Source organism: Pelmatolapia mariae, linkage group LG12 (assembly GCF_036321145.2).
Source record: "Pelmatolapia mariae isolate MD_Pm_ZW linkage group LG12, Pm_UMD_F_2, whole genome shotgun sequence".
Lineage (NCBI taxonomy): Eukaryota > Metazoa > Chordata > Actinopteri > Cichliformes > Cichlidae > Pelmatolapia > Pelmatolapia mariae.
Genome location: NC_086237.1, coordinates 25,388,809 through 25,405,163, shown reverse-complemented (window position 1 = coordinate 25,405,163; position 16,355 = coordinate 25,388,809). Strand labels below are relative to the sequence as shown.

The window sequence follows — 16,355 nt, the reverse complement described above, 5'->3', positions numbered from 1 at the left end:
ATATCCTGCCCTCCCAGTCTCACCACCTGGAACTATTTTTTGGATTGGGGAGGGCGAGCAGGGAGTGGAGGGGGTAATTGATCGTTGTTTGGGGCCCGTTACTTGAGTTCAGGCTTCTTAGAGATATTCAGTATAGAGCAAAGATTTGGTATTGTTTAACATGAAGAAGAGGGTAAATGAACGTAAGGACACGCAGAGAGAAAATAGTGATCCATGTCAATGTCAGTCTCAATAGGAAATCAGTGCCCGTCTTATATTTTAAGACATAGCAAGCGTTTTCACAAAGTTAACTGTATACTTCAATCTCTCCTTTTTCTGTTTAAAAACTAAACATTTTGTCTGAACCCTGTATACCAAAAAATTGTTGAGCTATTTCTAACTCGATCACTTTTTGAATCTTGTGTTCCTATCTGTAGCCTTATAACCTCATCTACAGGTTTACTTGTTTGAGTCAAGTATCTTGAACCTTTAAGGACGACACCACAAACTGTGCTTTAATTCTAAAACATATTGACCATTAGATATTCTTCAGTTTGAGCCTTTGGTGAAAAAATAAAAGACAGAATGAGGCAGAGAAAATGAATAAATTCACTACTTAACTTGAGGTCATGTGTTGACTTGTAACCAAATGGCTTTGCAATAGAGTCATTGTATGCTTTGATAGGTACCTAATCGGTGTCCAGATGGTGTGTGTGTGTGTATGTGTCTGAGTCTGTGTGCTTTAAGGGTCTAGACAACAGCTTGTTTGGCCAGTTAGATAGTGCAGAGAAGGCCTGGAGCCACTGATGTGCTGATGGGTGATATGCGACTTAGTTAATGGGAAGCTAATCACGCAGAGGAGACTGTGGGACGCGTGCAACTATAAACATATGTAGACTTATGCAACTGTACTCACACCCATGCATGCACATGGATGTCCACATCCCCCGCATTATTCACATGCAAGTAGGAAATACATTAATATCCTCCCACGAAGCACACATACGTACACGCACACATACTCTGCAGACATACAGGGTGTAGATGGATGGAAAGTAACAGTTTAAGCATGTGGAGATGACGGAGACAGCATAGACCAGAACTCCTGGAAATAAACACATGGCAGCTGTAATGTTAACACCATCAGCCCTCCCTCCACACACACATAAACCTCATGCACACCCTCTGCTCCCAAAGCTGCCAAAAAAAGACACTCACCTACACACATATTTGCCTGTTCTCATTCTCACTGCTGAACATCTCTGATTTACATTCCGTTACGTTATCATTTAGTCTAAGCAGACGCTGTCTTTGGCTTTTAGTTCTGCACGACAACTGCTCTGTGTGTGTGTGTCAGTACCTTAGGTGTGAGGTTTGGTTTACTGACGTGAGGTGTTTTGATTGCCCCTATTGAATGCTACATTATTCCAGAGAGAGGAATTACACGGTAATTTATGGTCTCCTATTACAGTTTGTGCCTGTGTGTGTGCATGTGTGTATTAAATGGAGTTTTAGTCGACATTATAGTGATTTACAGAGTGAATGCACTTCCATTATATGAAATAAATCTAAATGGTCTCATCAAGATTTTAACTCGTTTAGAGAAATTATAACACATATTTGTGTTTGGGACTTTTTCTGCACCTGTGATGCTCCACAAACAACCCAAAACCCAAACAGCCCACTGTACTCATAAACTAACTGGCGAAGCTGATTCAGAACTTTAAAATGAAAATTCATAGATATTAAGCAAACCTGCAGTTACAGAGATGCATACATTTTTATATATTTAAATTCCAGCACTTGATGATGGTGTTGGGCACGTGTGTTGGAATCACTTGGAAGCAATCAGTGGTATGGAAGAATATTATTTAAAATATATTATCATGCATTTATGTGCTTGTATTATGTACATGTTTTAATGTTATTATAGTAAGCCTGAAATTAGATCTAAACATAAGCTGATGGGAATCTGAATTTTTAATTTTGTTTTTCTTTCTTTTACCTTTTGATGGAAATAAACATCTCAAGTAGCTTAAATGTGCATATGCATTCAATTTTTTTATTTGATTATTTCACATTACAAACCAAAAGAGCAACTTGACACTAATAGGTATGGAAAAAAGTGGCTTCATATGTAGAATCTAATCAGGTCACAGGAGTTCAGCATCAGAGGAAATGAAACTCCAACTTATTAGATAAAGATAGTATCAAGTGATGGTTTGAAAAGCAGCTTATTCTTATAAATTACCCAAGTTGGAAAGACCATCAGACCAGTTCACAAGTTCACGGGCAGTTGGTGTCTCAGAAACAAACCCATGGTGTCATTTTTATATTTTGATAGTTTTTAAATTTTCTAGTTTTTAGTTCCAGTCCCAGTGGGCTGTGGATGGGAGTCAACCTCCAACCACTCGCAAAGTCAAAGCAGTTCCCTTCTCTTGTCCCGTCTCAAATCCAGACATTAATAACAGAGTGACCCCAGTGTTTCTCTCTTTGCTGGGTTACTGTGACTCATGTAAACTACTTAATCAAACTTTTATCTTAATCTGAACATTAACTGTAATCAAGCTATTTGTGTGCATTACAGTTGAATAAAGGTAAACGTTTGGTCTTGATCATTTGGAGCCAGCAGTTTTCCCACTGAGCCATTAAGGGTTTTACAAATGCCAGACTTACATTTGAACTTTGATTTTTCAGTCAGTGTTGCCTCAAGGAATACATGCACATTGAGATTTGTGAGGCCTATATGAGTGCAGTGCTTTGTATTTAAAGTTTGTGTCACTTGGAGTATTTATTTAAAGAACTCATGTAGCTGATGTGTGTTTAAAGTGGGTCCATTTTTTTTTTCTTTCTGTCAGGAGGGGGAAAAAAACCACGTATTTCCATCTGAGCAAAGAAAGCAAGCTTCATTAAAATGAAGGTATCAATTTGAAACAGTTTTAAGATGGTTATCTTGTACAATGCATGTATATTTTTTCTTGAGTTGTAACTTTCTGAGACAGAAAGGGAAACAGTGCAAAGTCACCGCAGTTGGAAGCAATTCTAAAAGGTTTGCTTTTTGTTTGTACCCTTTAGACATTTTGCACACTGAAACACTTCCAGCTGCTCAGTAATTTTATTGTATGTTCAGAACTTGTATCGGATGGATAGATGGATATATTTTGTGATGCAAATGCACAAAATCATGCAATTTTGGTTCACACATAAAGGATCGACAATGCAAAGTATCCTCACTGTGCAAACGTGGTTCTCCATTTCCAGATACAGCATTAGCTTGTGAAATGATTTTGTGTTTTTATTTCTCTGTTATTATCAGACAGTGTGTGTTTCTGGGTGAAATTTTAGGCTTGAGTTGTTACATTTGCTATGGCCAGCTATCAGCTTGGCAGGTGTGAGGCCATTGTTTATCAGTTTATAGGCATGGTTTTTGCATACCACCATGATGGAACAATGAGTCACATGATGATATCATGGGAATAGCATATCCAATATGATAAAAATAGCTGCCAAGCTTGAATTTACTGAAAGGGTGTGTATATTGTAACCTAATGCTGCTTATTAATGAGTGTGCATCATAGTCTGAGCATGTAATGTTTTAGTTTTAAGCCTTTTTTTAGAGTGTGAGGTAAATGATAGTATAATCATATGTTTTGAACACACAAGGTGGTCAGACATTTTGCTGTGATTGCTTATATATTAGTATACACCTGTATTTTATAGGTTACATATTTGTGCCAGTGAATGTGCCTACTTACTTTTAAAAAGTATTTTGGAATATTAAAAACATGTAGGGTGAAGGGACTGATGTCTGAAAACCACATCATTCAAGAGCAAGAAAACAAACTAACAGTGGTCAGATGGATATACTGCTAAGCAAAATTATTTTATAAGCAGCCCATTGTGACCTTAAAGTCAGAGTTGTGTCATGAAAGAGGCTTTCTTCTTACCTGGCTAAATCACCATGGTTACCTATTCTGAACGTGGTCGGGAGTAGGTTGTGTTGTCTTTTACACTGGTGGAATTTCAGCTACAGAACCCACTCCCAAGAATATCTGTTTAATCAATAAAATTAATTTCACTGTGATCTGCTGACAAACTAAAGCCATTTCTAATCTATATTTTCTTAGTGTTGAGGTTGAATCTTTCCAGCTCTAAAATCCCTAGATTATAAATTTTCTGTAGCATCCGTGAGACTGTTCTGCTTTTGGCGTGCCACCCAAATATTTTTAGTGGCCCCCATATGAAAAACTACTGCTTTAATCACCAATTTATCATCATTATGTAGTGGTTAACATATTTTCTTGGCAAACAAAAGGTCGCCTGTTCAATTCCAGCTGAAGACACAAATCCCCTCAAGGTTCCATCAGGAAGCGCATCCAGCGTAAAACCGCTAAATCAAACGTGTGCAGATACCAGCTGTGGTGACCCCTTGTGGCAAGGGAGCAACCTGTACTATCCATATCTGATAACATTTCTTGAGTAGGCAACACTCACAGGGATCATTTTTAGGAATTGAAATAATATGATCCATCAAACACACGCACAGAGCTTGATGCAGAAAACCTGGCTTAACAGAGAAAGCTGATAGCCACAATTGTGACACCTGTTACCTCCAACTGGGGTTTAGGCTTTTGAATATAAAAATTCATAATGTTTCAGTCACTGTACATGCTGTATTTCTCAAACAAGCATTCTTTTGTATAAAAGAGCAGATGCTTCTGTGCATCTATAGGAGTTCACCAAAGCTTTTTGTAGCTTAATTTATCTCCTACAGTGGCCATTTCAATAGATAAGTAGGAGTGTTTCATATAAGAAGTCATTCAACACTGAAGACATTGTTGCAAGTCAAGTTGTTGTATTACCTCGACATTAATCCTCATTGACTCACTTGTGTATTCCATCTTAATAAAAAATTCGTTTCAGGTGGTAGCATGTAGTTAAATTAGGACACAATGTTTGAGTCAGATTTCAACCAGTGGCATCAGACTCACCGATCCAGCCAGATGCCTGCTCTCTGTGAACTGATGTGGGCTGTTCTGTGATGAGTAGGAGCCTACAGACTTCATGAGCATAAGAAGGAAAGAAGCCTTTGATGAACAGACCAGCTGGTCACCTTTCTGTCTTTTCTTTTTGCTTTGCTTTGTCACACCTCCTTCAAGGACTTATCATCTCCCTGCATTCTGACGGGAACGCTGAAGGCCTTCTGGAATTAAGGCTACGAGTTAAAGAATTTGAAGAAAAGCTATCTGGAGCATGTACAGACTGATATTAATCTTTAATAGGGCTGTCAAAATTCAGAGAAAACAAAACTACTGCTGTATAATGCCCTCTGCTATCTTAGTTTAATTGGTCACATGACTGCATCACATGCCTAAAATGCGTTATCATTTTAGAAAGTCTGCGTTTTCGCTGTCCACACTGTGACGCGAAAGCACCGTTTCCAAACGCATGCGTTTTCAAGAGCGTTTTTCAAAAAGCTGCGTTTTCCATCAGCGAAAACGCCGTCTCAGTGTGGACGGGAGGCCAAAACGGAGAGAAAACGATGTGTTTTCAGAGTTCCAGCATCCGTTGGCCCCTGTCAGGAATTCCCATGAAAGAAGACAAACAGAGACACACACAGCATAAAGCTGGCAGCTGCTGACAGCTGTATAAGCAGAGAGTGGCTCAATGCTGCATCAGTGTGGCATAATGAAGGATGTCTGAAGGGCTGATGATTATGTTGTTGTGTTGGTGGATAAAAAGCCTGAATGCAACAGCTTCCCTTGCTCTCACCTTTATGGTGCTGTTTTTGCTGAAGCAAATCTTTTAAAAGCTGATTGTAGTCTGAGCCATACAACACCGGGCACTCTCAGACCACAGGAAATGTCTCGTGGTTCTATAGCAACTGTTGCTGGAAACACCCCCATTTATCTGTGTCTGAGGACCATCATAGTTCTTACAACTCTGTTTTTGGAGCTCCTATTAAACAGTAGAGATAGCTGTAATGTGATTTGTCCAGACATAAGCATGGGTTGACCGGTCGAACACATAAAAGCAGGACTGACATTTGAAAAAAATGGTCATGGTGACATACGCCCCAGTGGGGGAAAAAAAGCAGAAACATGAACTGACAGTAAATCAAAACTTCTGGTTGGAGAAGTTTCCATCAAAAATGTGATTCATTTTCTGTCTTTATGCTATTAATTGCATTATTTCTCCCTCTATTAAAGTAGTATTCCAACTTTTTTTTTACTTATGCTTGAAGTGTTTAAGATTTAGAAGTGGAGATTAACACTTTATCCCCAGTACATTATTCTAAACTTACCATCGGCTGTAAACATTTTGATCAGAATATTATGTTCCATAAATATTTATTCATGACGTTAAACTCCAAAGAAATGAATTGCAGACAGATATTTCTCCTCAAGATCTTAAAAAACCCGTTAGAAAACAAATAGCAAGGCCCAAACACTCACTGTGTGGTTGACCATGTTAACGAGGCACCATATGGAATACCAATTAACAATAAAAATAATCTTGAGTGAGAGAGCACTTTGAGACACAGATAAAGGCAAAGCACATTTGAATTTCAAAGCAAATTTAGCCAAAACAGCAGGACAGACAACCTTCACTTCCAAGCATCCAGCCTTCAGATCGCAAAGTGGGGTTCATTAACGCATTCCTCCACATGTGGGATGGCTCGGCTCATCTCAGCACTGACAGGAACAAGAACGTGGAGATAAGACCTGGAACTGAATGTACATCAAGGTAGAGAGAGAGACAGAGAGACACAATCTTAAGAGTGGGAGTGAGAGCACGAGGGGGGGGGGGGCTTTTACCTTGTGCGTTTCTTTTAGTGTACAGACTGAACTGTCAAACACCAAAAAGATGAACTACTACTTTGAGGGGAGAAGGGGAGCCATGTTGTCAAATGAGTGTGTCGTAAGTGGAAAAGGGGAGGGGGTAGTGTTTACATGGACTTTGGTGAAAGAGCTTTTCTGGTAGACCTTGTTTGACATGGCCAGGATAACTAATGAATATGCGTGCTCTTTCTCTTACTGTTCCTCTCTGTCTATCTTAGTCCACATCGCTTCTCTTCATCTTGCTCTCTCATGCACAGTATCACTTCTGTCATTGTTTTTGTCTTCTGTAAATATATTTCGTTTTTCATTCTTTCACCTTTTTAAAGAAACACGTTGCATAAAATGACATTTGTTGAAAAGATGCATTCAGCTTTTGGGGGTTTTTTATTTGTTTTTTTTCGAGGACCGAGTGGGGGGCATGGACATGGTTGTTAATTGAGTGTTGACAATGGCCTCTATATCCTGCCATCAAGCTAGTAAAAGCCTATATGGGAGGCCTGAAAGCTCATACTGGTTTCTGCTGGCCTCAATCGCTTAACTTGCTTATGTGAGGTTAGTGGTAGTTGGCAAGATTTTAGCAGTACCATTGGTCACTAATTGAGACCAAACCGCAAGCACAGTATTTTATTATATGTGCATGCTGAAATTTATTTACATTTCCATTAGGGGACAACCACCAGGATCTCTGACGAGAGACTGGCAAATGAGCTGATTGATAGAAGTTCAGCACATTTTTCTCACCAGCCACAATCAGTTAACATCCAGTTTTACACAAAAAGAAATAAATGACTTGAATGTCTTAAATTCACTCAAGGTTATGTTTTTCTTTTCCATGAAGATAAGATTATAGAGTGAGAGCTTTGCACTTTCTCAACCAACTGCATTTTTCACCTTGGTCACTCTTCCTCCTTATAAACAGATGGCACAGGCTTATAGAGAAATGACTCAATACCCCAGGATCTCTGTAAAGATAAAAGACCTTTATTTGTAAAAGGTGGAAAACTAAGACCAAAAAAGTGTCACAGTGTACCAGTGTTACAGTTTGAGTATAATGTAGTTCCTTTCATTTTTATACAGTCACAAAAAGTTCAAGAACATTAAGTTGGCCACCTGGGACTGACTCCAGTTTTGGTGGATGAATGGCATTCGGCATTTTTTTCCTTCGTTTTGCTTCTTTCCTTGTTTGTCTGCCTCCCACTGTCTTTCTCACATGCTCACGCCGACGACAGAGCAGTAGCCAAAGATCCCAGGTGCAGGATGGATGTGAAAGGCTTTGTGTTTTGTCAACAGCGCAGCAGCACCTCACATGACAATCCAGTGGGCTCATGCAGGGAAGACGGGGCAAAGAAAGTGGAAGATAAGAAGAGGAAAACAACACAGTAGGGAAAGATAGGCAGGTCATGTGGGTGAGAACCAAAACAAAAAAAAGAAAAGAAGAAGAAGAAAGGGTTGGAGAAAAGTACACAAGCAAGTCTGAATGGAGAAACGAAGGAACACATGTAGGAAAGAAGCAGGGAGGCGCTCAAGAAGAGATATGGCCTGAAGAAGAAAGGGGGAGTTTGAGGTCTGCAGCAAAATGAAACACAAAGAGAGTGAGCATTATGGAGTGATGGGGTGGAGGGCAGAGTGAGAGAAAGGGTGGAAAAGGCCAGTGGCCTCTGCTCTGTCCCCTCTGTGTGCTGCTAAACTGCCCACCAGTTCCCCGCAGCTCTGTCACTTCTTGTTTGTTAATCCCCCATTCTTCTCCCCCTCCTAGTCTTCCTCGCTCCCTTTCTCTCAAATTGGTCAATTGTTAATGTGACCCCTTTAAACCCCACCATCCCTCTTTTGCAGTATCATCAACATAATTATCTGTGTGTACAAGAGGGGCATTTAGAAAGGGAAGTGCTAGATGACAAATGTCTATAACTGTTTAAAAAAAAAATCTATCCCGAAATAAGAAAAGGCTGCTCGTGAAAACACTATCACATTCTAACCCTGCACACACTTCCTTCTCAAGAGGCTGAAATAGGAGTAGGAGAGCAGATTCTGTATCTGCTCATAGTTTATTTCAGCGAAGAACGAGTCATGCTTGTTTTGGACCATCTGTGCTTGCAGCTGTAAGCATCTGGTCTCAATGAGCATGCTCAGATGAATGAATATCTTAAAAGCCATGAAGGAGAGACACTTCCGTGATCCCTTTTTTCCCCTCAAGTGACAAACAGGTGCCCTTTTGAAATAGGATAACGAGGGAATACAACAGCTTCGGGAGCTGAAGCATTTGTAAGACTGTGAGAGAGCGTGTTTCATAGCAGGTGTTTGAGCTCAAAGTTTGGGTTTTTTTCCCCCGTATCTGGAATGTTGTCAAGTTTTTCTTGCACATTTTATCTTTATTTGCATCTTAGTAGATTTTGTTTCATTAGAGTAGGTACGATTATATTTCATTTGAGTCGGTTCGCTCATGTGAACTGGATTTATGATGTGAATACTGAGTACGCAGGGTTGATATTTGTCATCTTGGCTGGGATCTCATCGCTCAGTGCTTCGCTGAGCAGATATTAAGCTTCTCCCGCAGGGGAGATTAAAAAGCTACAGGTGCACTAAAGGTTCATGAAATGCTCCATGAACAGCAGAGTCCGAGTCATAGAACAAAACCACTTACAAAATGTTACTAATGTAACGAACATATCAGAGAACTAAATTAATACAACTGAAAAGCAAGAGACATCTGAAAGCAAAGGAAGCAGATAATTATTTTCACAGTTTTATCAGACACTGAAAAAACAAGAACAGAGTCAATACAGCAACTCCCATGAAACAGTTTTATTAACATATATTACAAAGCAGCTTATTCGTCACAGCCTACTGTACATGAACAAATGTAAGGACTTGTGTTGGGACATGAGGTAGTCGTAATCCTGACTTAGAAATACCATCTGAATACAAATTTTGTGACTGTTTGGGTATCTGTTGTAGTCCTATTAGTGACTATGTTAAAGCCTGTGAATTTTACATATTCCACAATTGCAGTACAACTTGTTTCCCACTTTAGCAGACTATTCAACCTCCAAGTCTGGCTATGCTACTGCAAATACTTGTTGTGTTATTTAATAGCACATGTCCAAATTCTGCAAGCCTACTCTCTAGCAATGTTCTCTTTTTGAAAGTTGAGATGTGCATCTTCATCATTTTTTTTTTCTCCCATTTAATTTTTTGTAATTTTCTTCTTTTCTCTGTTGTATAGGCAACATATTGGACAGTATGCTGCTAAAAGCATCCAGTAAGGAGGCAGCAGAGAGTGGGAAGGAGACTTTTGGCAGCACAGCTCCTGCTTCATCCTCCCAAAGACTCCTGTGGTGTCACTGTTATCACCACTGCCCAGAAGATTCAACCAATAACACATGCAGGTAAAGAGAAACACCAACAAAAGCAAGTATTTATTTCATAAAATGTCATGTTTCTGGTCGCCTTACCTGCTGTCGCTAAATCTGCCTCTGCAGGACGGATGGCTACTGTTTTACAATGGTGGAGGATGAGGGAGGGGTGCCGGTCCAGACGGCAGGTTGCCTCGGGCTGGTCGGATCTGAATTTCAGTGCAGAGTAAGTTGATGAAAGTAACATTATAATCCACACAATTTCTTCCTCTTGCTGCCATTTTCTTTTCATCATCTGGCACAAATCCTTCCAAAATTAATTTAGGTGGTAAGCATTACAAGAGGTTAAGTTAATAAAGCAGGAAATTGTAAGCTGACTGTAGATGCTAGCCAAGTACCTCACATGACTTTTCCGTCTTTCAGGACGCGGGGAACTCACGTCAAAGGCGATCACTAGAATGCTGTACAGATGAAGATTACTGTAACAAAAATCTGCATCCTACGCTGCCACCACTCAAACCTCCTCGTGAGTTAATTTATCCAATTTCTGCTTTTTCCCTCGTTGCAGATGAAATGCACAAAAACACAAGTAGTTTTCCAGTTTGGCAGTGGCAGTTACAATGATAGATACAAGATCCTGAACTGTGGCTGATGGTGTGACAACACACGAGATAAAAGACAGAGACATGACATTTTCATTGAGTCAAAGGAGGCTCAAGTGAAGGAGACGGTGTCAAACCGTCCTGGCGTGTCAAGAGCAAACTGATGTCTCATCGTGTTCAGAATTAGACTGCCTGTGTGTGTGTACGTGTGCGTGTGTGTGTGTGTGCGTGTGCGTGTGTGTGTGTGTGTGTGTGTGTGTGTGTGTGAGTGAGGGAGAGAGAGAGAGAGTCTTTCCGTGTGTTTGAGAGAAAGTAAGCCTAGATTCCCAGGGAAATCACAGGCCCCAGCAGACACTGAGGGCAGATTCATCAATCTGAAACCCTATCATAGGGGATCAGGAGGGGAATTCATCGACTTGGTCGAGGGCTTCCTCCCGCTGTTGACTGGGGCCTTGAGGGAAGAAAGTGTGTGCCAGAAGAAAATGAAAAATTGATGAGTGAAATATGATTTGTACACGATTTACTGTACTTTAGTCCTTTTTGTTTCCTTTACATGAGGCACTTTGGAAATTTCAAATTCTTTGTTTTTTCTGTGTTTTAATGTGACGTTTCTGGAGTAGAAAGAGAGTTATTGCATTTTGACATGCAAGAATTTTTTGCGTTTGACTTAGATGAGGAATTTGATAAATGACTTTTCATGACTTTAAACATTTCTGATGCTTCTTTCATCCTCCCCCTCTAGTCTACGTAGATGGGAAGATCCACCATGTGGCCTTGTTGATTTCAGTCACTGTATGCACCCTTATATTGGCTGTCATTATTATTTTCTGCTACGTCAGGTAATTACATCTTACAATGAAACAGTAAAACAAACTTCATTAGGGTTTATTGAACCTCTCTTTAGTGAATAATTAAAATTGACATATTGTGATATTTTACAGGTATAAACGACAGGAGTCTCGTCCTCGCTACAGCATTGGTCTAGAACAGGATGAGACATACATTCCCCCTGGAGAATCTCTGAAAGACTTGATAGAGCAATCACAAAGCTCTGGCTCAGGCTCAGGGCTCCCTCTATTGGTGAGACACACTCACTACATCTAAGTGCCAGTTAAATCAAAAAGATGCTTCATGGATGTGAACATCCTGGTACTTTGGTCCAAATTCATTTTATTTTTTTTTCTAACATCAGGGTGTGTAATAGTTGTACATTTGATACTTATATGCCCACATGATATCAAATTTTGGTATTATTGCAATGTTTTTAGAAAATGCATTTATTGGGTGTTTGACCTTTTTGGCAAATGTGTCGACAGTCTGCAAATAATGTGTGCATCATTGACGCAATATCGGTATTTAATTTCTGTGTGTAATTAAGACACTGTTATAGCTACAAGTTACAAGTATTTGTTTTGGGGGACTTCTTTTAATCTTGGGTAAACCTTGAGAAATGTGCCAAGACACAATAAAACAGTACCATTCCTGATTTTACTTCATAGCTCCCACATCTGACGTTCACTTAACCTTAAACTGGAGTTTTAATTCTGAAGGAATATGACAGATGTGATGAAACACATGGGTCAGATTTTATCTAAGCATTTCCTTCTGTTTTTTTGCTTCTCCTCAGGTCCAGAGAACGATAGCCAAGCAGATTCAGATGGTGAAGCAGATAGGCAAGGGGAGATACGGAGAGGTGTGGATGGGCAGGTGGAGGGGAGAAAAGGTAGCTGTTAAAGTTTTCTTCACCACTGAGGAAGCGAGTTGGTTCAGAGAGACTGAAATCTACCAGACTGTCTTAATGAGACATGAGAACATACTGGGTGAGTCTGTTTGTCTAGTACTTACTACCTTGTCTCTGCACTTATGTGAGAATTTCTTTGTTTCTCAGTGTTATGTGTTGCTCTTTGTCTTCAGCTAAATCAAAAAAGGTGCACAGAAAGGAGATGTAAAGGGGCAAATTAAAAAAAAATAAATCGTATCAGTAATATAATAGCACCATGCTAAACAGTCCTAAGTCAAACTGTCAGTTATTGAAAGCATGTCGTTGTTGGTGTTCCAGTGCGTTTTTGATGCTACATCACACTGCACACTGTGCGAGCCTTCTCTGTATTGCAGCATTAACTTTGTCTTTATAAGTATTTGTTATCCTGAAATATGATATCACAAAATGGCAGATATTAGTGAAAAACTGCCCAAACTCACTGAAAGATCAGTTTTCTGCACAGCTTCCCACATATTGTCAATGCTCAAACAGCGGTCAGTGAAGAAGAAAAGAACCAAAAAACCCACAGTATATATGTCAGAAATTGTTCTGTACTCCCATGAAATTCAGCAATGGGGGAAACTGCTGAATGTTAAGGTCCATCTTTCTTTGTGTTTCATACATCCCTTTCCCCCCCTGTTCACAGGTTTTATAGCTGCAGATATTAAAGGAACTGGCTCTTGGACCCAACTCTACTTAATAACTGACTACCATGAAAATGGATCATTGTATGACTACCTCAAATCGACCACTCTAGACAATAAAGCTATGCTGCGACTGGCCTACTCCTCTGTGTCAGGACTCTGTCACCTCCACACAGAGATCTTTGGCACCCAGGGCAAACCTGCCATTGCTCACAGGGATCTGAAGAGTAAGAACATACTTGTGAAAAGAAATGGGACCTGCTGTATAGCTGACCTAGGACTGGCTGTCAAGTTTATCAGGTGAATTTCTCATGAATGTGTTCTATTTAGGATGAATGATGATAAATATCGGAATTCATGTATTTAAAGTAATTTTTGTCCTAAATTATTTATCCTTATTACTTTGATGTCTGACTCTTTAGTGACACAAATGAAGTAGATATTCCCCCCAATACAAGAGTCGGTACAAAGCGCTACATGCCTCCAGAGGTTCTGGAAGAGACTTTGAACAGAAGTCACTTTCAGTCTTACATCATGGCTGACATGTACAGTTTTGGGCTCATTCTCTGGGAGATTGCACGTCGCTGCATCTCAGGAGGTAAATGGAGTGAATAAATAGTTGTAACACCTTCTAAAAGCTAAACGGCATCAGAGAGGAATGTGACTCTTCTGTAACATATTTATTGTAGGAATCCTTGAAGAGTACCAGTTACCGTACCATGAGTTGGTTCCAACAGACCCTTCATATGAAGACATGAGAGAGGTGGTCTGCATCAAGAAGCTACGACCATCCTTTCCTAATCGATGGACCAGCGATGAGGTAAAACATGGAAAAATATTCTACATTATTCTTGCAGAAACGAACAAATCGGCAATCTCTGTAACATAAGTTTGTGTTTCCTCAGTGTTTGAGACAGATGGGAAAGCTGATGACAGAATGCTGGGCCCACAATCCAGCCTGCCGCCTCACAGCCCTACGGGTCAAAAAGACACTTGCCAAAATGTCAGAATCACAGGATATCAAGCTGTGAGAAAGCACTGCCTGGTGTGTGTTTACACGCATACAAAAGGCAGGTACTAACACTGGCTCTATTCCAGGCCGTACAAGCTGGGGGGGGGGGTTTTTGTTTGCTTGTTTTTTTGGGGGAAAAGGAGGGGGAACATGAAGCAGAAGATCACTTGGGGGATCCCATGATGACATACTTTGAGTTCAAATGCCCAGAAATCTGCAAAGTCCCCTCAAAAACAATCAGAACTAACTGTGCATGGCCCTCTTCTGTCCTTCAAAGAAGATGAGACAATTACATTTCCGACTAGTGTGAAGACTCTAAAGCCAGATATAGGTTCCTGTTCACATGCTCCAAAGGCCTTGGAGAAAGAGACTTGAGTTTGACTTGGCACTGTACATGCTGAGATACACAAACAGGCTACTGACCAGAGAGTGGAAGACTATATGATTGCTTTCTGTGAAAGCTACCTTACCCGTAGATGAAGGTCTGATTAAAAGAACCGAAGGGATGTGCGTCAAGGCAATCTGTTATTGCAGCATTACACCTCCTTTCTAAACACTTCCTTGGATTGAATACACTTTTGTCACTTTTAAATAGCTTTAAATTGCTCTTTGTTATGACAAGTGACACTGTGACAGAAATAAACATATTTTGAAGGTGTACAAGTTTCGATTATGGTGATACCATTTGTAGACACTAAAGAAAAGGTAAATTTGTTTTGTGAGCTAATGAGAATACCAAACGTTTTCCATGTACAACTTTAAGGTAATTTGTAAAAAAACAACAACATAATAATAAATAAGTTAATATGTATAAATAAATCTAGATTGGGGCTCTAATGACCTCTGTGTTTCTTTAGGCTTCTTTGGGACATGTATTAAAAATAAAACCTGCCTCGGAAGAGGCGGCGTTTCACCAGTGGAATGGTTAAAGCAGAGCAGTGCCCCCCATAGCCACTGTAGAGCAAGTACAGGAAGGAAGGCCTATCACACAATCTGAAACTGCTTCACACAAGCTGTAAGGTGAAGTTTTGCTTGATTATCTAATGATCCATTATAAATGTGTGGATTTTTGTTAGTTTAGGGGTGCCAAAAGTTGCCATGTCACGGCTCATTGTTATTATTCACTAATTCCCAATGACTGTGGCTCCCGCAATGAAAAGATGCAGTGGGTTTAGCAGTATGCCCTTATAGTGAAAGAGTGCACTAAGAAGTTGGCTGGTTCAAGAAAGCACCCAAGCCTCACCCACAATATTAAACCACAAGAAGTTAACTTGTTGACTCTATGAAATTTTTAGTTCCTAGTTACAAGCCGCCTTATACATGTACGTTAATGTTAAACTATTTCAGTATAATAAACCAGTTCTGTTGAACGCAAATGGCACTTTGGCACTGATCAAGTCAGTTTCTATTAGGCAAGTTCCTCCATTAACTCAAACTCTCACATAGAAACATTCCACTGTTGGGAAACTTCATGATGACATATTTCTCCAGGTAAAAAGTTATCACAGTTAGGGGGCTTGTTAGGTCATCCACAGTGGTGTGCTGTCACGACGTCAGTGCCAGTTGAGATTTCTCTGACTGGCTTATTTTATTTTTTAGCTTTCATAATTCCTCAGTTTCCATTTTCATTTCCTTCAGAGGTCACTGAATTTCAATCTTGCTCTTGTCAACAAAACGACAGCGTTTTTCTTATGGATGGAGGTTTTGGTGTGGCAGATTTGTTGTGATATACAGTAAATACCCTTTCTTTCCTCTTGGGTGTTGTGCCTTATTTGATCTGTATCTGCTGTAGTTGTCCGTGAGAGAAAGTCGTGTTTTTATTCAGTAAAAGGTTGAACATTCCCCCCCAATAAAGTGTTTCACTCATCCAAATGGCTGATGCTCAATTTGTGGTAGCTGAATGAGGTGAATACTAACAAGTCATTGCCTCTCACTGTTAAGACACGCGCTCCATATTTTCTTTGTTGGAAAAAAAAAAAAAAAAAAAGCAGCATGCCTCATTACAACCCACTGGTGCTGCTGAGCACACAGCATGTTAAACAGTGACACCATAAGGATTTTCCGTTTCAATTTCCTCCCCTTCAGGCTTCTTTATCCCACAAATTATTGAGTCTGGAGCATGTAAATGTGAATTTCACAGAAATCATAAGAAAAATAAGTA

At 39.9% G+C, this 16,355-nt stretch overlaps 1 protein-coding gene across 2 annotated transcripts in view; it reads left to right on the top strand.

Moving 5' to 3' along the window:
* bmpr1ba (bone morphogenetic protein receptor, type IBa) overlaps window positions 1–16,060 on the top strand; it is a 51,438-nt gene extending 35,378 nt beyond the window's left edge. For both annotated transcript variants that reach the window (XM_063489745.1, XM_063489746.1), the window contains 10 exons: window positions 10,045–10,207; window positions 10,301–10,400; window positions 10,598–10,700; window positions 11,519–11,615; window positions 11,718–11,856; window positions 12,404–12,596; window positions 13,185–13,482; window positions 13,605–13,780; window positions 13,872–14,002; window positions 14,088–16,060. In XM_063489745.1, coding sequence (XP_063345815.1) covers window positions 10,045–10,207; window positions 10,301–10,400; window positions 10,598–10,700; window positions 11,519–11,615; window positions 11,718–11,856; window positions 12,404–12,596; window positions 13,185–13,482; window positions 13,605–13,780; window positions 13,872–14,002; window positions 14,088–14,213 — 1,526 coding nt within the window. In that variant the 3' untranslated portion in view covers window positions 14,214–16,060. The remainder of the gene's footprint in view (window positions 1–10,044; window positions 10,208–10,300; window positions 10,401–10,597; window positions 10,701–11,518; window positions 11,616–11,717; window positions 11,857–12,403; window positions 12,597–13,184; window positions 13,483–13,604; window positions 13,781–13,871; window positions 14,003–14,087) is intronic.
* The last annotated feature ends 295 nt before the right edge of the window (window positions 16,061–16,355 follow it).